Below are 26,641 nucleotides of genomic sequence, written 5' to 3'. Positions count from 1 at the left end.
TCCCCCAAAAGGTAGTTAAACTCAACAGTGGGGGTCAATAATGGACACACCCCAGCAGGGAATGAGACCAAGACCCAGTGCGGGTGAGATATAAAAGGCTTTATCTAAATCGATATAGGGCATGCAAAGGACTCTGAAAACTCAGAGAGCGCTCTGTCTGACCATAGCAAAGACAGTCATTTTTATTACAAAAACGCATCATGGATGAGGTAAACTATAGGGGGCACATAATCATGGGGATTAGATTGCGAAGACTAGCTACTATGTACAATGTAGGTTTCGGCGATCCATGATTGGCGGAGATCCACGTGGTGGCATTGTGGAGTGCTTGAGTCAGCTGGGCTCATCGGGGTGGAGTATCATGTCACGAGCTGTCCATGTGGATACATTGCTGCTGCACTAACATTTTGCACTTGTAGACACGCATACACATTCATCATTTAACATATAAATTCTACAACCTATTTTATCTAATACCATAAAAGAGACAGGGAGAAACAGTATACAGCTCTGAGCTTTCTTAATACATCATCATAAAACCGCTGTTAACAGAGGACCCAGTGTCATGAGTCCAGGTGTCATACCAGGGGGCACGGGTTAGGGTACCTTTATCATTCTACTTTGTTAGATGTAGTGAGAGACAGTTTTATGGTATGAAAGTACAAGAGTAAATAACTACCTCCATGGTCAGTCGAAGTTAGAGTGAACTGAAATACCATCGGATCAGAAGGGCACATAGCTGGCACCTCAAAAGGCGGCAGGCAGTGGGGCTGCATTGCTCATAATTCTTCTTGACCAGGGCATGGCGGTACACGATTGGTCGTATGGTGGCATCAGGAGCATGGGGGAAGGTGAATACTTGCCGTGAGCTCAACAGGAATGCAGGGAGTTGTATCTGTATTATTCTAATGTCAGTAAACCAGGGCCTTCAGGCCACAGCCGGGCCTTGGAGGGAGGAGGGTGGGAGTTGAATTTGCGGCTCGCTAGGAATGGGAGCTGGCCTTGTAGCTTTTTCGTGGGCCTACATTTATCGAGGAACATATACACCATTATAAAGACGGGGAGCTGAGACATGTCTGCACAATTGTATGTCCATGTCTGTACATGCATCTATAGCTCTACCAATGTTTGCGTGTGCTTAGGAGCATTATTTGAATTAAACTTCTTCATGGTTCATGTGTACTGAGTACAATAAAAAAGGCTTTTGTTAACATCACATCAATCATAGTTCTTCTTTGTGTTGCCGGGGTACATGGGGAAAGCTAGCATAAAACGTGAGGTAGAACCCAGTTGGTGTATATGTCAACATCAGGAGCAGGTTACAACTATATACTCTTGATCAGACTAATGTACATGATGAAGAATGAAAACAATGACTTCAACCGACATTCCATTTGACAACAGGTGGGGCTTATTACTTTAAGTGGCTCGTATATGTTACAATACTCTAAAATCATATCATGCATGGGAATTTTATACATTGCTTTTGTATAAAAAGTGCGCAGTAGCAATGGTCGTTGATCAGTAATGACAGATTCGAATATACATTTACTTGACAACTTTACATGTAGGTGTTCTTGGATGGGCACGGGTCGTTCCATTCTAATATGAACATCCATTTTAATGTGAACAATCAACATTATGGTTTATGAGCCTCCTCGCAAACAGCTTAGCAACATGGACAGAACTGGGTGGTACACAGGTTTGACATTCATATCTGATGCTTCAAACGGGGAACAGGGCTGGGGGTTATGTACAACATATATCATGGGTGTGGGGGTCTGCGGGAGGTCAAGGCATGTTGGATAGGGACAGCTTTGTTTTTTCCCCAGACCTCAACTCAAGGTCCGGTCACTGCCAGGGCAGTGATGTACTGCGGAAGGTAAATGATAGTGTTTGTTCTGTTTCTTGTTCGCGCCTAGTTGCTTGTGAGAACAGGCCTTCAGTGGAGCCGCTGTGGGGAGGAGGCTGGGGGAAGTGCGGGCTCGCTTGTGCACGGTCAAGTAGGGGAGAGCTGCAGCTCTGCAGGCTGCTTGTTCCACGGAGGCCTAAGTTGGTGTACTTAAAATGGAATCTAAGTGTATCACAAAATGGAGTCTATACCCTGCTACAAAGTGAGCCATGCAGCCTCATGCGACGGTCTGCAGCCATCCTGCATCCCGGGCCCAGGCGCATGGGTGGCTGCGGACGAGTCGTAAGCCTCACATAGGAGAGGAATGTAGGGGGAGGGGGGTCCTAAAGACCTTTCCTCCCATACAAGCGTCAGGCTAAAATTCCCTCGGGTACGTCAGCCCCCAATTGCAGACCACTGCCCCATGTAATGCAATGTGCCCCATTGATGTGTAGCCATTCGGTAGAGGGTACCTTTAGCACCAAACTAAAGGCTAACAAATTAGACAGTGTGAAAGGTAATGTGTTTTCCAGCCATGTTCCCCAAAGTGCCCGTCTAAGGACTCGTGGATTACAGCATGGACAGGGCATGGCTAACAGTAGGAGGGCCAGGGATCTTTTGGGGGCTGGCGGGGGGCTATTTTTGCATAAGGTCACCAAACTTGCTCTTAAACATTTAGAGACAAGGGAAACACTCATTGATAAAAGCATCCACTTGCTCTGCATAGTCCACGGTTGCTTATTTGTTACCAAAAAGGACATTTCAAATTGTATTACACTTCGTTCCCCGGGGGAGAGTCCCTTTGACTCCACTTGAATCAGTTTCATGGAGCAGAAAATGGTAGACAGGATCATGGGCTTTGGTATGAAATATCGTCCCCCGCAAAACAGTGCAATCAAAGTTGGATTTAATTATGAGTACAATAATGTTTCCCCGTCTGAAAATAGTTCATACCCCTTTAAGCCTTCTGGTGCCAATACAGTTCCTCCGGGGACAAGGATTTTGGGAACCCCACCAGAACCTTTGAACCTTGTCTACTGGCTGAGTTGTAGAGGACCTGGAGGGGCCCAGAGAATGTTGATTCATGAGGGGGGGGCGAACTTAGACATTAGCAACTGGTTTCATTATATATTGGAAGTACGTATATTTATGTTTGTTTTACTAATTTGTATGTGTTAGGTGTACCTTTATGGCCCTATGGCCCGAAATAAAGTTATTGACTGACTGACTATCCAGACCCTGCTAGCAACCATGAACCGGGAAACTTCACAGACAAGCTCACCTCCTGCGCTAAGTCCATCGGGTTCCACATCGACAAACACCTCTCCTTCAAGACACACATAGCTAAGAAATCTCAGGCAGCTTGGTATCAGCTCTCCCTCCTGCAGCAAGTCAAGCCCTTCCTCCCTCCAGACAGCTTTAGATCCACCGTTCAAGCACTGGTCCTATCCTGCTACGGAGATGTAACACCCCTCCCCCCCGCCTTTATCGACCTTCACTGGCTCCCACTGCACACGTAAATCACCTTCAAGTCTTGTTGCATCATCTATAAGGCAGTCGTCCCTCAAGTCACCCAGCTAGATTGCAGAGAAACTCAGCTTCTCCGGCAACCAGATCATATGCAGACTTGAAATCTGCTGCTGCAAAAAGGAAAGGACCAGAAAGCAAGCCTTCTCTGCCTATGTCCCCTCAGCATCAGACTCTCCCCCACACTCCCACAATTCAGAGCAGAACTCAAGACCCACCTCTTCACCCAACTCATCCCAAACAAGAACCTTACAAACTAACATTAGAGTCAGAGAGGGATGAATTGACTGTTTTCTTTCCCTAAGCATGCTGGATTTCACAACTTTGTTTTTTTGGTTGTTCCCCAATTTTACTCTGAGTCCAGCTCATGCCCTTGGCCTATTTTTGTTTAATAAAACCTTTTGTACGCCAATATCAGAGTCTGAATTGATCTGTTCATCTCTCAGCCATGACGCACTGCATGCTAAATGTATGTAATGTTGATATGCCCTAGAATCGTTTTTCTAGACGATAGGTCATAGATTCAGGATGATCAATCCAAACCTTGCCTTCAAGCCTACTTGGTATATTGCCTGACTCTCCAAGGGCCGATTATGGATTAAAAGGTCAAGGCTATTCTCTCAAGAGGAATGCAGTGTGGAAAAGAAGGTACAGAATAGGATACAACAGCACACAATAAGTAATTTGCCACACAAAATCTTTGTGTGTAAAAACATGCACAGCGCCCGCTCTCACTCAGTCTGGCGGGCCACCTGCCTTTGAAAAACCTCTCTATAACCCAGCATGACTAGATGACATGGGCCGGTAATGAGTCCAAGCCTTGCTAATAGGCGATTCAGGTGCAAGCCGGAGCCCCTGCACATACCCTCCACCGCGTGGGCCATATGGTAACTCTCAAAGGCTGTGTGCAGTGCAGCGCTATAATGACATGTGCCTCCCCCTACTGAGTTATGGACAATAAGACCCAATAATTTAATTGCTTTTCACCCTAATACTCAAACCACTTGCTGTGTAGTTGCTGCTTTTATTTATCTTTACAGATTTACAGGCCAGCAACATAGATTTTAAAATGCTTTATACATGTAAAATGAACCTCTTTTCTTTAGTCTACTGTTTCAACCCCCTCAGAACTTTGCCCATTCCTGGAATAATCCTATGTGGCACCAAAGCAGAAACTGAACAGGGTGATGGCTCCTCTGCTCCATTCCTTCCCATGTATTTATCCTATACATCTCCTGGCCCCTGTGGAGAACAAGCTTGATTGTGGGATGCCTGGGTGCCTGCTTTATCACTCCTTAAAGTCCCCTAATGCCTAGGCTGCCTGTCAGACAACCTAACCCATGACCTTTCAAGCTTACAGGTTTTAATTACTGACCCTCACCAGTAATTATTAAGTGTTAATAATTGTTTTCAGTCAATTTCTATCTCTGATTCCTGTGGAAAATGCAACTTGATACATGGCTATGAGAACAATTTACACATGGGGAATGAGAATCTCCCTGCTGCATGGTAGCTTACATCCTCGTTAAGCTCACATCACCATTGATAGTTGAATTGCTTTGCTGAGCCCTTGACTGGTCAGTCAGTCATCAATCCTTATTGATGTTGAATTCCTTCCCTGGGTGCCTCACTCATGCTTCACTGGCCAGCTTTTCTCTTGATCCACATAACTCTTGTTTTTCTGTCATGTTTATAATGGATTCCTTCCTGCCTCGGATTCCTCATCTATGATATCCATATCCCAGCACAGCTGTTCTCTGGAAATGTTTCAGCCACCAAGGGGTGCTCTGCGTCGAGCCGTCTGATGCCTCTACGCGCCCCATGCTGGAAGTGACATTGGGGCCAATATAAGTAGCGGTGCAGCACCCCATGACCTCCGGTCTTTTTTTCCACGCACTCTGTTCACTTATTGGGAACGTGCTTATGAATCTTTTCCAAGTGATTCGCCATGCCACCTCAGTCAAAGGCCTCCAGTGTCAAGCCATGAGCAGACTGCGGGTGGCAGATGTCTGTCTCTGATGTGCACCACGTTTGCTTGTACTGTCTGGGCAAAGACCACGACACCCAGGGCTGCAGGTCATGTCATTCGATGCACCCAAAAGCCCTTAGGAAATTGTTCACCTTCATCGACAAGGAGAAGGTTCTGCAGTCTTGGTTGTGGTTAAACGGCGTTGGATCATCGTTCCGAAGATCAAACGGCTGTGTGTGTGGTTAGGAAGAAGAAACACCATATTAGTGTGTGCTCTCGGAGTGAGTCTTCTCACCGGCACCCTCCTTCTTCCTTGAAGAAAGAGAGCCACCGCTCTAAGAGTTCACCAGAGAGGTTGGCACGGATACCCTTCCTAACCCAATCCTCCACGAAGGAGGAATTAAAAGTTTCCACCTGAAGATGCTTGACATCTTCGCCAAGGCACCAGTGACTGTGGCCCCGGCACCTGTGGAGCAAGCAGGGGCGTTGCTGGCTTCAGCCATGGCACCGATGGGTTCCACTGTGTCTTCCATGACCAGCAGGGTACCCTTTGGGTGACCACTCCTGTACGCCTTAGACAGTGAGACCGCTTGTCGCTGGCAGGATGCTTTTATGCTGAAAATGTATGACATTTACGATGAGGAAGGCAACCAGATCCCATTGGTTCTAGGGAAGAAAGGGACTACCCTGAGGAGTTGTCTGGGAGTGACAACATGCTAGACCTGTCAGCTGACCTGCAAGGGGCCAGCAATCTGGACAATTACTTGAGTTGGACATTCTGCCGGCGATACCAGGAAAACCTCAAGGCACTTTTCAGCACTTGGTGGCAAAGGTGGCCAATGCCCCGAGTCTCTGAGCACCGTCCAGGTCCAGAGAGCAATACAAACTCTGTGACATTCTGGATGATGCTCCAAAGAAAGAGACGCTGCTGCCCTTCAACGTGGTGGTGGAGTCCCCATATTTCAAGTGTGGGCGAGACTTGCCTCTGTTGCCCCAGTGGACAGGGAAATGGTGAGGAGGCACTGTCCTGCACCTTCAGACCCAGCTTTTCTCTTAGCTCACATCACCTGAAAGTCTGGTGGTACAGGTCACTATGGTGATCCTGAAGACCTCTACCTTTCCTTTCCTTCCACCGGACAGGGAAAGCAAAAGGCTGGACGTTTGGGACAAGAAGGTGTTTACATCAGGCATTCTAGCGCTGCGAGCCGTGAATGCATTTTGTGCCATGTTGAAGTTCTCCTTTGGCCTCTAGTCGTCTGTAGCCGGTGCAGCAGAGCAAGTTCCAGAGTGCGAGATGAGGCATGGGTTACTGTCCTTGGACTTGGATGGCAAGGATGTGGCACAGCAGATGTTGTAATTTGGCCTAGACACAGCGGGCTGCGTGGGCAGGTCCATGGCCACTATCACTGTGGTCAGGCGCCATTCATGGCTAAGAACGTCCAGGTTTGCGGCCAACGAGGCTGCTAGATATGCCTTTTGATGGACAGAACTCATTTGGAGGTAAGTCATCTAAGGCGACTGCAAAGTCCTCAATGCTCGCGGTCCAGCACCCCACCGCACAATCCTTGTCACGTGGCAGGGGCTTTTGCACCTTTCTTGCGTTTGCTCAGAGCGGCCATGGACAACCCACCCCAGGAAGAGTCTAAGGCAAACACTTCCCAAGAGGCAGAGGGAACGGTTCGCAGAGAGGAGGTATTGTGACAGTCGATGTCCCCTCGGCTCCTCATGGCACCAGCCTCAGTGATGGGCTCCAGCACCTATCATTGGTGGGGGTAAGGCTATCCTTGTTCTGCCTGTTTCTGGAGACCACGTCTGGTGCTTGGGCCGTACAGGTTATCAATTAGGGGTATTGCCTTCCTTTTCTCCAACGGCCACCAGACCACAGTCCACTGGCCGCCCCTCTCTCTCCAGACCCCATCCTTCTAGAGGAGGTTCATCTGGCAAAGAAAGCTATCAAACTAGTTCCGAGTTCAGAACGAGGGAGCGGGTGGTACTCCACATATTTTCTGGTGTCAAAGAAGGACAGAGGCTTGCGCCCCATTTAGATCTGCGGTTACTGAGCTTGTTCCTACGCAAGGACAAGTTCAAGATGGTAACTCTAGCCCAGATCCTGCAAGCCCTCGATCTGCATGACAGTTTGGTTTCCCTGGATCTTCAGGATGCCTACTTCCATGTGCCGATTCATCTGAGGCACAGAAAGTACCTGAGGTTCATGCTGGGCCAACAACTTTACCAATTCAGGCTCCTGCCGTTTCAGTATTTCATCAACACCCAGGGTTTTCACCAAGCTGCTGGCAGTGGTAGTGGCTCAACTCAGGAAGGAGGGCATTCATGTCTTTACCTATCTGAACGACTTCCTTGTCCAAACTTGCTCACCGGAGCTAGTGCCAAAACATTCACTCCATACATGCACTCTTGCAAAGTTTGGGCTTTTCCCTGAACTTCAGAAAGTCTCACGTTCTGCTGTCCCATTCTCTCTGGGCAGTCTTGGACACAAGCCTGGGTAGGCTTTCCCACCCGAGGATGAAATGGTGAACATATTCCGGATGATCAATGTCCTACAATCACAGACACAAGTCCGATCCTCGGCCTTCCTGCGCCTTCTGGGCCTCATGGCCTCCTGCATCTTAGTGGTGCCAGAGGCAGCGCTGCACATGAGATCGCTTCAGATGCTTCATTGCCAGTAGCCGCAGTTCCAGGGCCACATATCCGAACTTCTGGAGGTTTCGACATGTTATGTTATGTTATGTTAAAGGTACTTGTATAGCGCACCGTCCCCAGGCGCTCTGGCGGATCTGTAAACAGGAAGGACAGGTAGGGTTAGTCAGGAGGAGGGGAGCAGGAGAGTGGGAGAAGTGATGTGCTGTTGGCAGCTTCAGCTCGGTATACACCGAGTGCTGGGTATTGGTGCTAGCATCGGATCCGGCGAGGCCTTGAGTGCTGTGGGTGAAGTTTGTGTTGTGGATGCGGTGTGGTAAAGTGCGTGCGGATTGCTGTGAGAGAGATGGTTGTGTGGCTTTGTGTGGGTTTAAGTATGCAGAAGATTGAGGGTTGGGTTAGTGGGGTCTGTATCCTTATTAAGGTACTTATGGTTCCGTTAGAGTTGTATGCCTGTGGGTTGGGTTGTTGCTTGTTCCTCGTGGGTCAACTCGCTTTGGTGGTTCTGTGCAGATCCAGCTGTGTCATATTGAGTAATGTTTGGATTGGTAGGTGCGTCTGAACCCGATCTTCAGCGGCTCAGGACTTAGTGTGATGTGCCAGGTGAGACAATTTGCTGAAAGGCGCGTTATTATGCAGCCTTGGCCCCCGGTGATGGTGATCACAAATGCATCTCTGACCTTCTGGGGTGCTCATTTGTCAGATCATACAGTGAGCAGACTGCAGAGTCTCGGGAGCACATCAACTTGCACATCAACTTGCTGGAGCTGAGAGTGATCAAGCTGGCCCTGGTCGCTTTCTTCCACTCAGTAAAACACAAGACTGGGCTGATCTTGACGGACAACAAAGTGAGCATGCACTACCTCAACAAACGAGGTGGAGTGGGGTCCTTGCCTCTGTGCAGAGAAGCAATGAAACTGTGGTTCTGACCTCTGGAGACCAGCGTCTCCCTGGTGGTGGCTCAGCTGGCTGGACGGGAGAATGACACAGCGGATGCATTGAGCAGACAGACCTCAACCTCCCAAGAGTGGGAGGTCTGTCAGGAAGTTTTGAAGGAGATCTTTTCTCTTTGGGAGACCCCTCAAGTGGACATCTTCACTTCCAGTGTCAACAAGAAGTGCAAATTGTTCTGCTGTAGTGAATTTCCTCGTCATGGAGCATTGGGAGGACATATTGATGGTCGAACAGATGTTCAACCTCCTTTATGCGTTTCCACCGATCCCTGTCCTCACTCTAGTCCTCAGGAGACTACGGGCCTTATCATAAATTGGGTGGAGCATCAAAAATGCGGTTGTAATGCTATTACTGCCACATTCACCCTTCGCCCAACTATAATTTGGGCGGAAAATCACCCAGCTTTACTCCCAGATTTGAGCTGGAGGTATATCTGGTGAGTTTCCACCCATTTACTGCTCTATTACCGCGGCGCAAATTACTAATCATTCCGGACTGAATTGCGGTAATGCTATTTGTGTTGGCGGTATTCCGGCGGTAATTCCAAGGCTCTGATGGGGCACTACGTCTGTTCGGAACCACGATAATCCTGATTGCCCCGGACTGGGCCTGGAGAATGTGGTATACAGAGTTGCTGGACATATCCATCTGCCCTCCCTGGAGCATTCCGAGGAGAGTCGACTTGCTCTCCCAGTCAGAGGGGCAAGTCCTCCACCCGAACTTTAGCAGGCTGAACCTTCATGCTTGGCTAGTGAGAGGCTCAGATACAAGGAGTGGGACTTCTCGGACGATGTCCTCGGTGCGCTCCTTTCTGCTCGAAGGCCCGCTACGAAATCCATGTATGCCTGCAGGTGGCTTACGTTTTCGATTTGGTGCTGGAAGAGGGACCTGGAAGCTTTATCCTGTCCTCTGTTCCGTGTGTTGGATTTTCTGCTTTTCATGGCCCAAGTGGGCCTGCAGATTGGCACTGTGAAGAGTTACCTCTCTGCTATTTCTGTGTTCAAGAGGTCCCCGCAACAAGGCTATTTCACAATCCACACTGTTATGCAGTTCTTGCTGGGTTTGTGTAACCAGTTTCCTCCCCGCCAATTTGTGGTTCCAGTGTGGGATATGAAGTTAGTTTTAACATTTCTTATGGGCGTTCTGTTTGAGCCCTTTCATTCCTGTTCTATTAGGTTGCTCTCCCTTAAGGTGATTTTCCTGGTCATCATCACTTCTGCAAAACTGGTTAATGAGCTCCAGGTTTTGTCTGTTTTATCTCCATATTTCTTTTCTTCCAAAGAGAAGATTACTCTGAGAGTGAGACCATCCTTTCTGCCAAAGGTGATCTTGGATTAACATCCCTCTCAGAAGATCCATCTTCCTGTGTTCCTCCCTCTGCCTCACATTTCCAAGACAGAGGAATGATTTCATTGACTGGAGCAAGTATGGCCCTTAAGTTCTACATCTCTTGTACTAGAGAGGCTTGGAAGGATGACCAGCTTTTTGTTGGTTATGCTGGTGCTCGTGCTGGCAGGGGAGTGACCAAAGTGACCCCTGTCCAGATGGATCATTCTCTGCATTTCAAAGTGTTGTGATCTGGCTGGGAAAGATGTTTGTTTGTTTGTTTGTTTGTTTATTTATTTAGTAATGCGTGCCAAACCCTTGGGTAGCCGGGTGCAACAATATACACAAGAAGTCTTAAGCTTAGTTACAGTACTTGGCACAAATATATACAACACAGATGCAAAAATACATAAAAATACAGAACATAGCTTAGGATGTCCAGGGAACACTAGCATGTTTATCTATATAGACATATATACAACCATATTTATAAATCAATATCATATATCTATGTAGCATATAGAGCCTGATAGGTGATCATGCATGCACGTTTACCTAGAGTACAGAGTAGTTCACGGATGCAAAGGTTAGGTAGGGGCCGGGTGTGGTAGGGGTGGTGTAGGTCAGGTTATGTGTCATTGGTGCGCAGCCATTTGAGTACCTTATGTATAAACGTTCAAGTCTGAGGTCAAGTGGTAACTTATTCCAACATTGTGCAGCTTTAACAAGAAAGCTGGTTCCTCCCGCTGTTGATCGTTTGAACCTAGGAGTCTCTAGCATGAATGTGTTAGCAGATCTTGTAGGGCGGGTGGCTGTTCTCCTAGTGATTTTTTCCACTAGATAGGGGGGAGCTAGGTTGTTCAGGCACTTGGATGTAAGGGAAGCTGTTTTGAGGAGGATTCTATCTGTTATCTTCAGCCAGTTAACCTCTTTCCTGAATTTGGTAACATGCCCTCTATAAGGGATGTCCAATGCTGCTCTCAAGGCGTTATTCTGCAGTCTTTGAATTTTATCTGTGATGTATTTATTGGCTCCTGGGTACAGGGCATTGCAATAATCTAATCTCGACATAAGAGCATTGGCTAGAATGAAACAGCTAGCACTAGAGAGGTACAGTCTGGATGCTCGGATAAGTTTGCAAGTGTAAATTGTAGAGGAGGCAAGGGAGTTGACTTGCTTTTTAAGTGTGAGGGAGGAGTCCAAGTAGAATCCAAGAGTTTTAACCACAGACATCACCTTGATAGGATTGTTATCAATGTTGAAAGATGCATAGTTTGGGCTTAGTTTTTGGATGTTGGCTTCAGAGCCTAAGATTAGTATATCTGTTTTATCGTCATTCAGGCAGAAGCCATGGGATGCCATCCATGCCTGAATGAGGGTGTAGATCTTGTTCACCAAGGCTGAGTCTGCCTCGAAGTTGCCCGAAAGGTGTATGAGGATATGAGTGTCAACAGCATAGTTCGTGTAGGTGGCACCCAGTCTGTCCAACTTGTCAAACAGAGGCTTGGTGTAGATGTTGTACATGGTAGGGGAGACACAGGATCCCTGTGGGACACCGCAGGTTATTTTGATAGGGTCAGCAGAGGCGGAGGTGGAGAAGACTCGCATGGTGCGATTGGCTAAGAAGGATTGGACTCAGGCTATAGTATCTCTGGTGAAGTTGGCGGCAGATCTGAGGTGGTTGCATAAGACTGCATGGTCCACCAAGTAGAAGGCTGCCGACAAATCCAGTAGGAGGAGCAAAGCTGTTTTTCCATTATCCTTTAGTTCTTCAATTTGTGTCTTAGGGTCTAACAAAGCTGTTTCAAGGGGATTGGGTCCTCCGACGTATTCCTTATCTATGACCGGTAATCACCACAGGTATGCTGCTTCGGAAAATATTCGGCGTCTGCATCCTGCGTCGATGACATCGATACGCTGTCTTCGAGGGCCTCCGTGGAGCCGACGTCACCGGTTTTTATAAGTAGGACGCACGACACCCGTAGTCTCAGTTCCGTTTTTTCCGCGAACGTGTTCACTTCGGAGATCTCGGCACGCCTCGATTCTTCTGAGTTCTATTATTTTGGTTCTTCGAACCTGTTCATTTGTGAAGATTTCCATGATGTCTTTGCCTTCTTTTACCCCGCGGCCGGGTTTCAAGAAGTGTCGGGACTGCGGTTCCAAGATGTCGCTGACGGACCTGCACAATGCCTGCCTCTGGTGCCTCAGTGAGGACTACGTCATGGACGATTGTGACGAGTGCCGGTCGTTAACATCGGAGGCCTTGCGGGAGTGTAAGAAGAAGCTTTCTGTCGGTAAGGTGGCCAAGCCCCGGAAGTCGAAATCCACTGGGCTTTCGACTGACGATTCGAGGGGCGACTCTCTGCATCGTCAGCGTAAGTCCAGGGGGTCTCGGTCCCGGAGTGGGTCCCGCCATTCCTCTGCCTCTTCGAGGCACTCAAGGAAGTGCTGTCACTGGTCGCCTTCCTCGTCCGAGGACTCCCCCCGTCGGCGTATTGCGTGTCCCAACAAGCATTTCACTCCTGCGGAATGGGATTCATTTCGTACGGAGATGATGGCGATTTTTCAGTCGCAGGGCTCCGTTCCGTCTGTGCCGTCGAAAGACGCCGGCAGGGAACGTGCGAGAGACGCTGTTTGCACGCCTTCGGGCTCGAGCAGTCGTTGCGATCACCGGGCATCTTCGATGTCCCGGTCGGACAAGGTGGATCGCTCTAGCCATGCCCACTCCAGGTCCCGGTTCTCGACGCTCTCGAGACCGTCGGAGCCTGTGAGGTCTTCGAAGAAGACATCGACGCCTTCGGCGCCGAGGTCGTCGAAGGACTCTCTCGAGGCTCTGCCTCCGAGGAAGCCGTCGACGCCATCGGCGTCCAGGTTGTCGAAGGACGTGCTCGGGGCTCCGCCCTCGAGGCCTGTGTCGATGCCTTCGGCGACACGCTCGACGTCGATGCCGATTCTGTCGACGCTCTCCACGCCTTTTGAGGAGGCTTTGTCGGAGGTGCCCCGGAGACCAGTGGAAACTCCGAGAAAGGCCCTGCAGAAGTCAGTAAGGCCTGTATTTGAGCCTTTTTCTGTGCCCTCATCCAGGGATTTATTCCAGCCTCTGGATTACATCTCTGAGGTGGATGAAGGGTCTGATGAAGGTATGGTTCCTGATGAGGTTCTTGACGAACTCATGTCTGGTCATAGCCAGCTGGAAGACCTGCGTCAGTCTTTGCACGACGCCAGTGGTCTGGACACCTCTCCGGAGGTTGTGTTTGATAGGCCTGAGCCTGGCACGCACGCCGAGTCCTCATACCGGTGCCTTATGTCGAGGGTGACGGAATACTTGGGGTGGTCTGCGCCCCCAGTGGATTTTCTGCAGGATGGCTTGGCGGATATCCTTGACCAAGGTCCCCCAAATGACCCGGTACTGCCATTCCATATGGCCTTGCAAAGAAGGGTGGCAGTGGCTTGGGCTGCTCCGGAGAGTCTCCCGGTAGTGAGCAAGTCTTTGCCGAAAAAATACTGTCCAACCAGTAGCGACCCCAGCTACTTGACTACGCACCCTACTCCGGAGAGGTTGGTGGTGCAGGCGGCTACGGCCCCGGCAAAACAGGCGTCATACCCTACCATCCCTGGTGATAGGGACGACAAACGTTTTGATGGCTTCGCGAAGAAAGTGTTTTCTTCAGGGGGTATGGCTTTACAGGCAGCCAACTCCATGTGTGCCTTAGCACGTTTTACTCATACTCTGTGGAGTTGTGTCTCTTTGGCGGCTGAACGTATTCCCGAAGGGGAGGAACGGGATGGCTTTCTTGCTCTTGTTCAGGATGGCAAGGATGCCATGTGTGAATCCGTTCAGTCGGTCCAGGGCGGCGAGCACCGTGATGCGCAGATTTGCGTGGTTGCAGAAGTCAGGGTTTGCTCCTGATGTACAAGCCCGGCTTCTCAACATGCCCTTTGATGGTGTACATCTTTTTGGCAGCAAGGCTGACGAGAGCCTTGAGAGGTTGCAGATCTCCAAAGCTGCAGCAAAGTCGTTGAGCGCTGCAGTTCGCCAACCTCTGCCTTTTTCGTCCTAGGGGACAGCAATGGAGGGGAGGTTCCTTTCAATATTACTCATCCTTTGGTAGATCGAGAGGAGCTGCAAGACAAAGGGACCACTGTAGGAGTACCAGAGGTGGAAACAAGGTACTCAAGGTGCCAAGGCCGCTTGGGCAGTTGCCTCTTTTCCCTCAGGGAATGCGGCTTCAGCTAAATCATGCGGCCATGTCCCATGGTTCGCCGGTTGGGGGAAGGCTGGCGCAGCATCTTGTAGAATGGCGTGCCATTACTTCAGATGTGTGGGTTCTGGAGATCATAGCCCACGGCTACTGTCTTCCTTTCGGCAGAGGACTCATGACAATCCACCAGGGAATCTCTCTTTGAAGAGTCCGGATCCGCTCCTTGCGCAGGAAATTAAAGCCCTGCTGGAGAAAGGCGCCATAGAACTGGTGCCTGTAGCGGAGATGAACAAGGGATGGTATTCCCCTTATTTTTTGATTTCAAAGAAAGACGGAGGATTGAGACCGATCATGGACTTGTGTGGTTTGAACAAACTCCTCAGGAAGGACAAGTTGAAGATGGTTACTCTCTCTCAAGTCCTCCAGGCCCTTCAACTTCAGGACTGGTTGGTTTCTCTCGACGTCAAGGACGCTTACTTTCATGTGCCGATCCATCCCAAGCACAAGAAGTACCTGAGGTTCGCTGTTGGCGACTCGCACTTTCAGTTTCAGGTCCTGCCATTCCCCAAGGGTTTTCACCAAGCTCATGGTGGTGGTGGCAGCGTATCTCAGGAAAGGGGTGATTCACGTCTACCCCTACCTGGACGATTGGTTGATCAGGGCGCTCTCCCGAGCAAGTCCTGGATCATCTGCCAGTCACCTGCCGCTCCATTCACAAGCTGGGCTTCTCCCTCAACTTAAAGAAGTCCCACTTGACGCCAACTCAGCGGCTCCAGTACATCGGAGCAGTGCTCGACACGTCCCTGGGGCAGTGTTTCCCTCCCCAGGTGAGGGTTCATCACATTCAGCAGATGGTGCACAAGTTTCAACATGCCCAGAGTCTCCCAGCGTTTCGAGTTCTTGAGGTTGCTCGGCCTCATGGCATCCTGCCTTCTTCTGGTGCCAGAGGCCAGGTTGCAGATGAGATCTCTGCAATGGGCTCTGAAGATGCAGTGGTCACAGTCCTCCGGCAGGATGTCGGACCCTATTCAGGTGTCGCCCTCGGTCGCCCAGGACCTTCTGTGGTGGGCCGTCGAAGGCATCTGATGAGCGGGGCTCCATTTTGGCTACTCTGGCCGGCGGTGACGATCATGATGGACGTATCCCTCACGGGATGGGGAGCTCATGCCAACGAGTTGACAGTCAGCAGTCGTTGGCCTCTGTCGGAGTCCAGACTCCATCTCAATCTGTTGGAGCTGAAGGCCGTCAGGCTTGCCCTGAAGGCTTTTCTGCTGACTGTGCGAGGGAAGAATGTCCTGATTCTGACGGACAACACAGTGGCCATGCACTACCTCAACAAAAAGGGGGGGCAGGGTCACTTCCTCTGTGCAGGGAGGCGATGCAGCTCTGGTTCTGGGCCATCCAGCAGGAAGTTTCGATCTCAGCATTTCATCTGGCCGGAGACAAAAACGAGACGGCGGATGCTCTGAGCAGGCAGTGCGTGATCTCTCACGAGTGGGAGCTGGCTCAGGAGATTCTCCTGGAGATCTTCGCCCTTTGGGGGACCCCACAAGTGGATCTCTTCGCCTCCAGTGTCAACCGGAAATGCGAAAGGTTCTGCTTGTGGGAATTTCCTCCAAGAGGAGCCTTAGGGGATGCGTTCGTGGTGGAGTGGTCCTTCCCACTGCTGTACGCGTTTCCTCCAGTCCCCGTCATCCCACAAGTGCTGTGGAGGGTACGGAGGTTCGGTTCCCGGAAGATCCTCATTGCTCCGGCATGGGCCCGGAGAACGTGGTACCCGGACCTTCTCGACTTGTCCATCTGCCCTCCACGCCGTCTTTCCTACCGAGACAATCTGCTCTCAGATCCTCAACCTTCACGCTTGGCTTCTGAAAGGTCGAGGTATAAGGATTGGGACCTCCCTGAAGACGTGATGGAGGTGTTGCTTTCGGCCAGACGGCCTGCAACAAAGTCCCTGTACCGTTGCCGTTGGAGAAAGTTTTGCGACTGGTGCAGGGTTAAGAACGTGGATCATTTTTCATGTGACATTCCTGTGGTTCTGTCTTTTTTGCTTTTGTGAAGCAGCCACTTGGGCTTCGGTCCATACTTTTGCAAGACACTACTCCCTAGATTCTATCCATGGGTAGGATCTGGCCTTTGGCAAGGCGGACCTTTACTCAGCATTTTGATTGGGCATTCTAAATTTGAATGCCCAATCAAAATTTCATTTAAATGAATGATACCACACCTGCTCAGGCTCTGGGGGCTATAGCACATCTAACCATAGGGGATGCTGCGATCCCATCAACAGAACATCATACAGTGGGACTGATCTCTGCACTCATTCCCGCCCAATACCAAGACTATGCAGGGGTGTTTGATCGCGGCTCCTCTGAGGTGCTTCCCCCGCACCGTCCCTACGACTGCCCGATAGACCTGATACCAGGCAGTACGGTTCCTACAGGCCGGATTTATTCCCCGTCTCCCACTGAGGACATAGCCCTAAAAGAATATATTAAAAAATCCCTTCGCTTAGGCCATATTCGTCCTTCCACATCTCCTGCGGCCAGTCCCATCTTCTTCGTTCCCAAAAAAGAAGGCGACCTACGCCCATGCGTGGATTACCGCCGACTCAATGCCATCACAGAAAAAAACGCTACCCCATTCCTCTGATCACGCCATTACTTGATCGCCTTACTCACGCCTGTTTTCACGAAATTAGACCTTCGCGGGGCCTACAATCTGGTCCGTGTACGTCCTGGGGACGAATGGAAAACGGTGTTTTGCACTCGTTATGGGCTATACGAATACACGGTCATGCCGTTTGGTCTCTGCAATGCCCCGGCTACATTCCAGACGTTCATGAATGACATCTTCACTGACATCCTAGATGTCTTTGTTGTAGTCTACCTGGATGACATTCTGATTTTCTCCCAAACCCTGAAAGAACGCTTACCCCATGTACGAGAGGTACTCACGCTTGCAAAAACATTCATTGTTCGCGAAACCAGAGAAATGCCAGTTCCATGCTGTCACCGTGGAGTTTCTCAGTTTCCATATCTCGCCTGGGGGCCTGGCCATGAATTCCTCCAAAGTACGAGCAGTATTAGACTGGCCAGCTCCAAAAACCCTAAAAGCGATTCAGTCATTCCTTGGCTTTGCTAATTTTTATCAGCGCTTTATCTCTGGCTTCTCGTCGCTAGTGGCTCCCCTCACTTCTCTTACAAGTCCTTGCGTTCCCTTTCTCTGGACCGAAACACACCAACAAGCCTTTGAGTCACTAAAGACGGCGTTCACTAACGCCCCTGTTCTACAACACCCGGACCCAGAACTACCGTTCATTGTGGAGGCCGATGCCTCCTCTTTTGCCTTTGGCTCAGTGTTGTCACAAGTCTGTCCCACCTCCGGTCGGCTTCACCCCATGGCCTTTCCCTCCTGCAAGTTTACTGATGCCAAATCCCATTACACGGTGACCGAAAAGGAGCTACTGGCAGTCATGGACGTCTTCTGTGTTTGGCAACACCATCTCTTAGGTGCCAAACACCAGGTCACAGTGTATTCTGATCATCAAAATCTACAGGATCTGGCATCGTTGAAATGCATTAAAAGCAGACAGGTCAGATGGCATTTGTTCTTCGCGGATTTTGACTTTGTTATCAAACACCGCTTCGGTTCTGCCCACAGGAAAGCCGATGCCTTATCTCGTTCCCCTGGGGGGATTGCATTACCAACATACCCTGACACCCTCCTAGACTGCGGCAAGGTGGTTTGTCTGTGCACCCCATCACCGTCCTTACTGGAAGCGATTCGGCATTGGGTCTCCCTACATCCAGACCAATTGTCTGATTGGGACCTTACGTTTCAGGACGGTTTACCGTTCGTTGCTGACCGTCTTGTTTCTACCCACTACAGAAACTCGCAACATGGCCCTTGCATGGTCCCACGATTCCCCTATTCATGGACACCCAGGTCAGATGCGCACACTAGCATTGTTGAAACATTGGTGTTGGTGGCCCTCCATGAAAAGGGATGTGGAGTGCTATGTTAACACATGTGCGGTATGCACACAATGCAAACATCGTAGAGGTCGCCCAGTAGGCCTCCTGCTTCCTTTGCCTGTCCCTCCCAGACCTTGGCACACTGTAACAATGGATTTTATCACTGATTTGCCCCGGGTCCAAGGGTTTGACACTTTATGGGTGGTCATTGATTCTTTCTCCAAGATGGCTCGCTTTATCCCCTGCAAGGGAATCCCCTCCACTCCTGCGCTGGCTAGGCTGTTCTTTGAGGGTGTTTTTTGTCTCTTCGGATTGCCATCGGTTATCATCTCTGGCAGGGGTCATCAGTTTACGTCACGTTTTTGGCGCTCGTTAACCGGACTACTGGGCATTGACGTGCGCTTCTCCTCGGCATACCACCCCGAGACGGATGGCCAGACTGAGAGGCTCAATCAGACCCTAGAACAGTACTTACATTGCCTGACCCTGCCACAACAGACATCATGGTTGAGGGTGGTGCACCTCGCAGAACTCGCGTACAACAACGCTGAACATTCATCCACCTGTTTCTCCCCGTTCTATGTGTTATATGGGCAGCATCCCCGTGTCCTGCCCTTCCTTGACAGACCATCTTCCGTCACCCCTGCTGCCACCGCTTGTGCTAGGGACCTATCCTCCATCCACGCTCAGACCACGGCTCACCTCCTCGAGGCTCAAGCGTCTATGAAGGCTCAGGCAGATACAAGATGGGTGATGGCCCCGTCGTATTCAGTGGGTTCCCGCGTCTCGTTGTCTACCCGCCACTTACGGCTGGCGGGTTGTCGCAAGCTCCTACCTCGCTTTGTAGGTCCTTACGTGGTCACCCAAGTCATCAACACTGTGGCCTTTCGTCTTGCACTCCCGAAGTCCTGGCGGATTCACCGGTCTACCATGTTTCCCTCCTCAAGCCCTGCCCCGGTCCTCCGGTGGCCCCGGTGTCCCTGTCTTCCTCCGATGTTTTTGAGGTCTCTGGTATTTTGGGTTCTCGTTTCTGTAGGGGTCACCTTCAATACCTGGTGGATTGGTCTGGGTTTGGGCCTGAAGAGAGGACCTGGGTGCCCGCTGTTGATGTCAGTGCTCCGCGCTTGGTGGCGCGTTTTCATAGGGACAATCCTTCTTGCCCACGGGGTCGTGGGCCATTGGGTGGGGGCTCTGTCACGTCCCACGGGATTCCCGATGTCTCTGATGTCCCTTCTCAAACCTCTGATCCCCTTACCCCTACTCATGCCCATCCACTTGCCCGGAGATGGGACCCATGTGTGCTCTCCACGACCCCTCATATGCCAGGGCGATTATGTCAGCGGTCCGCCCGCCTCCGAGTACGCCAGTTTCGTTGGCATATACCGTGGCGGCTGCGAGATCGGCCTTGCTTCCTGCTTCCATGTTGCGTGACCGACGCGTCCCGCTCACGTGTTGCTGGAACTTGATCACGTGATGCAGGCGCTGGTCACGTGAACGGAAAACACTCGTAGCACCGCTATTTAAATGCTCGCATCGCAGTGTTCAATGCTTCACAGCTGTTTACCTTGGATACTGTTGGGCGCTACGTCTGCTTTTGATTTGTATCTTGTGGAAACTGACCTCGGATTGTTTCAGGGACTGTTTTGGATTCCCCTGATTATTGACCCTTGGATTTTGGAACTCTTGCTATGGATCACGGACTGTTTTTGGACTTGCATTCTGCTACACCCCTTGGCACTACGTTTCTTGGATTTCTTGTCCGGATTCCAACTACAGGTGGGCCCGGCGCATTCAGACCTCCATATATCCTCCTGAGCTTCCACCCACTACTGGGAACGAGACACTGGTGGGTCCCGCAACCCCTCCATAGGTTCAACGGAATCTCTGTCAACCCTTGGTAAGACCATTCCATTTTCATGTTGATTGGTTTGTGGATGTTGTTCTGGCTAAGTACTTAACCGGTGTTTCTTTACAGTGGCCCAGGGGTTCCCAGAAGTCTGCATCTCCGGAAGAACATCTCCCACCTCTGGCCTCAAAGGTTGTACAGAGAGTGGTTTGGACTATCTCTGTGTGACACTTGTGGACAGAGGTTTCTTCTGCCTACACGACAGTCAAGACAGTCGATACACAACAATTACATAGAGGTAAGTAATTTGTTCATTTGGATTCTCCTCTCATTAGTAAGGAGAATCTGAGGGGATCCTAACTGAAACCCTGTTAGTCAGGGACTATATTTCCAACACCAGTCACCTGAAAAAAGCCTGCTCCTTATTCTACCTCGCACCATCTCCTGCAGAGTAGCCCCAGCTTCCCTGTACAGTCAGAAGTCCTCACAGCCACTGGTGCAGTCCACTGTAAGTCACTGGTATACCTCTAATCCTTACCCTCCAGGGAAACACCATGCATAAAAGCTGCTGCCAGGCCCCTGCCACCGCTGTACAGAGCTAGTCAACCAATGAACAACTAGCATGATATCACACCACAATTGAACTAAGAGCTTACCCCTTAATGCCGAGGCAGCATTATGAGTAGTGACGTCCTCAGAAGTTCATAAGTGTACAGAAAAGTAAATTAGAGTCTGACTGAACAAGTTGTGGTTGTGCTCATAGGCACGCAATGTTTTTCTATGAGCCCAATGTTAACTATGCAACAAAGTCCAGTGGCAAGCTTCCAGTTATTGTGAAGAGGAGCTGTCAAAGTTGCGGGTTATGGCAGAAGGAAGAGGGTGTGCAGGTCGTGAGCCTAGTCCAAGGTGGATGGCGCAAGAACCCTGGAGAGGTTTTTGGCACTAAAGAAGGGTGAACCAGGTACCAGAGCTCAGTACAGCTACCTACATAGCTGAGATTGCAGTCTTAGTGACAACAACATTGCAAGCGACAGCCCATCCGGTTTAACTCATGCTTAGCACGAGAATGCATGACCATATATAGCCCTTTCCAACCCTGACTGGGAGGTAAAATGTCAAAAAGGACAGGGCAGCAAAGGCAGGGCTTAAAATACAAGGATTAGCTAGTTTGGGCCACCATTGTGGTAAAACTGTTACCTTGCGGTACAATGATATGGTGGATGGTATTTAAACCGACAGCGGTCACAAGAGATAACACTGCACCTACCTACAAGTGTTGCACTGCTAAAAAGAAAACAGATGGGGAAAATATATTCCTGCCTGCAGTTCACTTAATAGCGCAGATACAACTGCTACATAAAAAGTAATTCAATGGGGAACTGCACTCCCCCTGCACGGGTAGACGTAAGGACTGGCCAATGCCACCAATCCAAAGTAGTTATGACGGGGAGTGGGGTTTAGAAATACTGCACTCACAGAATTCAGTCTGGGTCTCAGAAACCATTTTCAGGTAAGCGGGGGGCTCACATTGACGTCTATCAGAAATCTGCACGAAGAAAATATTTCCTAACGCCCCGTTTCTCTGTTGGATTTCGGTGACCATGTTTGGGAAACCAAACCCTGCAATTCCCGCAGGATGACACGCTATCCCATCCGAGTTCCTAGCCATCAGAATATTGGCTCTGAGCCTGTTGTTGTTAGAGCAAGGCACGAGTTTATGGAACAAGCTGCTAGAGAGTCTTTGCTCCACCTCAGATCTTATAGAATGTGCCTACTTGTACTTCCTCTCTTTGCTGCCCTTTCCATCCTTTTGTGTTCCCTTGTGGCATCTTGTCAAAACGCTTTCATACACATGCTAGAGCTATATAATATAATAACAAAAATAAGGGGCATGAATGTATTGCCAAGTACCTCTTGCTTGCCATGTCACAGGTTTTATACTAGCAGTCCTAAATATGTCATGCTTCTCCAGGATAATCCAATGGGGCAATGTCATTTTGCCTTAATGATTCAACGCCCTTGTATGATAGGCACAGCACTGCATGTGGCAAAGTCACTATGTGGGTGGATGCTTGAATCACATGTGTTACCACTGTAGCCGCTCCTTCTGCTTGTCTTGCACAGCTCTTCTTACACTTTCTCTGCTAACTGAGTTGACTCTGCTCTCCCTGTAATCCAGCTCACAGTCCCATTTATTTTCATCCATAATGTTATACAAAGTTTATGTGTATTATGACGATTCATGGGATCTCGTCACTTCTCCCCAGAGGGTAGCCCTTCCCTGTGACTGTAGGGGAGGTGAGCCAGCTACGCAACATTCCCCCTAGGGTTGGTGCAAAGCGAGACCTCACAGGGAGAGACTCCTCTCATGGGTACAATGACTCCCATTTCATGATGTAACTCCCTAACCCTCTTAACCTTGAAACCATGAAACCTATAAGGTTTGTAATGAGTCAACCCGACAGAACTACTGTATGTTATTGTAGTATTCCTTCCGTTCTTCCTGTAAGATTTGATACTATCAAGACGAGGAAGAACAAAATGAACATCCAGGCTGATTGTGAAAACTCTGATCAAAATACTGAGAAGAAAATGATTAAAGGAGTTATACAAACCACTTCATTGCCAAGTATAACAGGTACTGGGAAGAGGTGGCCCTGAGGAGGCATGACGAGTACAGTCAAAACAAACAAAGGACTGCAACACTCCTCTGGGGAGGACCCAGCTATACAATATAAAAAGAGGACAAGGACTCCATGAAGAAAGAAGAAGCAGGTATGAAGCCTGGCAGACTCAGGAAGTTCGAACTGGGGAAGAAGACTACATGCCGAGGAAGCAGTCTTGCAGTCTGGAGGACGCTGGCAGCAGAACGTGAGAGTCCTCTGCAGGCCGACGCAGGAAAGGCCTAATTGGAAGCTGGAAACCGGGAGACTGTGGCGTGACCTTGAGGAATTGGTCCGTGTGGTCCCTTAACTGTGCCGGGAGATCTGCAGAGCCAAAGCAGAGTAGCAGGGAACGCAGCAAGAGACCCGAGAGGACAACGAAAGTCAAGAAGCAGCGAGAAGAATGCAGGAGGCATTCGAAGGGAGAGAGGTGACTGAATGCCCCAGGAAGAACCGGTAAGCCACCCGCAACAATCGGAAGATACCCGGTGTTGGTGGAAAGCCAATAGGGGTTTCGAGTCAAGGGAAGAATGCCTTGAGAGAAATCTGCCTCCTCGCAGTAGTTGGTGGAAACATATCCAGAGTGACAAGAGTGAACAAGGCCTCAGGAGAAATCTCCCTCGTCTCAGTAATTGTATCAAGAGTACCAAGAGTGCGAAGCGGCAAGACCACATCCAGAGTGATCTTCCTCTTCTCAGTTGTTGGGCCAAAGAGACTAAAGAAAAAGCAGATCTCAGGAGAATCAAAGAGACATTGTACTGCAAGTATGCCAGGGAAAACATCTCCCTCTCAAGTGTTAAAAAGAACTGCGAACAATTCTGAAAGTGGTGTTGTTTGAAAGTATTGTACAGTATTCAGACAAGACCTGAAAGAAGCTTAGAAGGAATTGCAATTATAAGGAAGTGAGATGAAGACCCACAGAACCAGGAGAAGGGAGTAATTGTCCTGGTTTGCACCACAGTTGTTGAACCAGAAGCTAAAGTAAATGATTGTTAATCTACAGCCTGTAGGCTGACACAGCTAAAAAGGAGAAGAAGGGCAATTTCTTAATGTTATAATGAATCAGAACCATTCTAAGAAACTATCAGCTAGAAGCCAGGATACGGAATTTAGTGAACAAGGAGAAGAGTCATCTCCTAGTGAAAACCGAACTATTGTGAAAAGACTGCCCTAGGGCTGATCCCATTTGAACCAGGAGAACAGAGTCATTCTCCTGGTCCTGTGTTATGTTTATATTGTTTGTTTAGTGGTAGGGCTAGAGTAGGTTAGTTTGTGCAGGGGACAGACATAATTAGTTGGAGGCTCATTGTACGAAGACATCAGAGTACATCTAAAAAGCTTACAATATCGCACCCTGACGGGTTTGGAAAGCAGGGTAAGCTCTATGATGGATAGGATAGCGTTGGATCTAGAGACCCCGATTACCAACCCGCTCAAGGTTAAACGAGATTTAGAACGCATGGATTGGATCGAAACTATAGCCATGGTGAGAAATTCAACTCCATGTAATGCGTTCTTGAAGGCGGAAAAAAATGTAGGCTCTCTTCGCCCCTACTTAGAAAAGTACCCTGATCCAAGAGTAAGATCTAACTTTCTGCGGGCAAGACTGAATCTTCTCCCTACTGGGGAAATCCTGACTACACGAAGACAGGAGGAGAGGGCAGTTAAACTATGTAAAGTCTGTGCCAACCCAAGACTACAATCGCTCCGCCACATTTTAATGGAGTGCGAAGGGACCTGGACCTTGAGGCTGGGCAAGCTAAGAAGATTCACGGATAGGGGGGAGGGAATCCGATCAGAACACTTCTGGGAGAGAATGATCTCAGGTCCAGAAGTACAGCTAACTGCAATGGTGGTGGAAATCCTGAAGAATCTGAACCTGCTTATTTAGAGTGAAAGGGAACATGAAGTGTAGTGTACATGAAGCCTAGCCACCTCCCCAGGACAACAGAGAGTGTGGGGCACTCTCGGCATGAAGAACTTAAAAGGGTCATAAGGTGTTATAATTCCATAGTAACAAGGGTAAACTGCAAAGTAGTAAGATCCCAGGCGGGCGGAGTGGTCGAGACCTCCCCACAGCGACCTCATGATCCAGAGACATTGTTTTATGGAAGGTTTTCAGGGGAAAAGACATTATCAATTTATGTTTACTTTTCTTTTGTGTTTCCTTTTTATATATATGCACCGTTTCGTAACAGTAAGAACTGTAAAAGTTCTAATGATGTTTTGTTTTGAACCATATACAATAAAAAAAAAATGTTTTAAAGTTGGTCAGCCACCCTGACGACAAGCACCCTAGTTATCTTTAGTTAGGTAGGGAAAACCGTTTAGAAATAGGGAAGGTAGGTCTTTTTTATTATTATTTGAATGAACATACAAGTCAAAATGCCACCCCTTTGTCTGACTCCTTCCTACAGCACGCCACAGTATATAAACTGTCTCACTCTGTTCTTAGTCGTCTTCCAGTCTCCTCACTCTGCCTTTTTCCTCTTGCAACCCATGTGTTTCTTAAATGTTTTCTGAAAGCTAGTAGAAGTCGCAGAAAGGCATCAATTGTGGCACAATTTAAAGACCCTATATATATAATGTTAACAGAGGGTGTTTTGGCAGTTAAATGCGGAGTTACGCAGCGCTCCCCCACACCCACCTGCAACAATTAACTTGTGTTTGCTTTAATAGTCATTTTAACTCATTTTTTTCCATGTTTTTTTAGGGAAACATTTCATGTTGCCGAAGGTATGCTGGTAATACCAAAAATATATACCACCATTCCCAACTGCATTCTTCATGTCATTGATAATGATACACTGAAAGAAATCCCTACAGTGTTTCACAAAGTAGCACCTTATTTCTATACTAAGAATGTGGTAAGTATTGTTTGAATTATGTTATCTAAATTCTTGGCAGCAGCACAGTTTTTCTACTTATAATAGCCATGGAGTTATTTAGACCATAGTGCTAAGTGATGGCGATTCAAAATTTGAGATAGTTACAGGAGCCGATTCTGTATGGCGAGCGAAAGTACGAGGTGAAGTCGAGTAGTTTGCTGGAGCACTGCCGGGTCAATGCGAAAATAGTTTCTGGACTATTCTTGTAGGTGTGGTTGGCATATGCAGATGACGCAATTCCAAAAATGGGCAACCATGCACTTGTTTTCTTGCAAACTTGGCTCTGTTTGAAAACAGCCAGCTCAAAGAGAATGCTTTTGTAGAAAATATGCCATGCCTGCACTCATATTCGCACCCAACCATCAGTTTGTAAATTAAAGGTTTTCTGTACACTGTTTCCCGCTATTACTCATGTTGTATTCTGTGACAGTGTCCCATGCCTGGCCACTCCGATGTGTGTGGGGCAGCTAACAGGGCTGGGGCCCACCTTCCGCTATGTGATGCTGGGCCTGCGAGGATCCTATCACCCCCCGCCCCAACAGAAATGGCAGCCTGGTGTAGGCGACAGCCACATTGATTCTCCTTCCTCTAATGACCCTTTAAATAATCGAACACAGGAGGCAGTTAACTTCCACAGACTGTGTCCTTGCAGATCCACGAAGATTATGTATTGATACTTGGAATTTGCAATTGTCCAGCCTCAGTACCCAACCTAACTTCTCTCCCCTCCAGGCGCAACA

General features: G+C 49.0%; 1 protein-coding gene across 2 annotated transcripts in view; it reads left to right on the top strand.

Moving 5' to 3' along the window:
- The window catches only part of ADGB (androglobin), a 2,161,023-nt gene that overhangs the window by 1,472,930 nt on the left and 661,452 nt on the right, over window positions 1–26,641 (top strand). For both annotated transcript variants that reach the window (XM_069606692.1, XM_069606693.1), the window contains one exon: window positions 25,727–25,880. In XM_069606692.1, the coding sequence (XP_069462793.1) occupies window positions 25,727–25,880 (154 nt within the window). The remainder of the gene's footprint in view (window positions 1–25,726; window positions 25,881–26,641) is intronic.

This window comes from Ambystoma mexicanum, chromosome 4p, assembly GCF_040938575.1.
Source record: "Ambystoma mexicanum isolate Mex_15411 chromosome 4p, UKY_AmexF1_1, whole genome shotgun sequence".
Taxonomy (NCBI): Eukaryota; Metazoa; Chordata; class Amphibia; order Caudata; family Ambystomatidae; genus Ambystoma; species Ambystoma mexicanum.
Note: the sequence above shows the minus strand (reverse complement) of the source record. Positions and strands in the feature narration are given on the sequence as shown.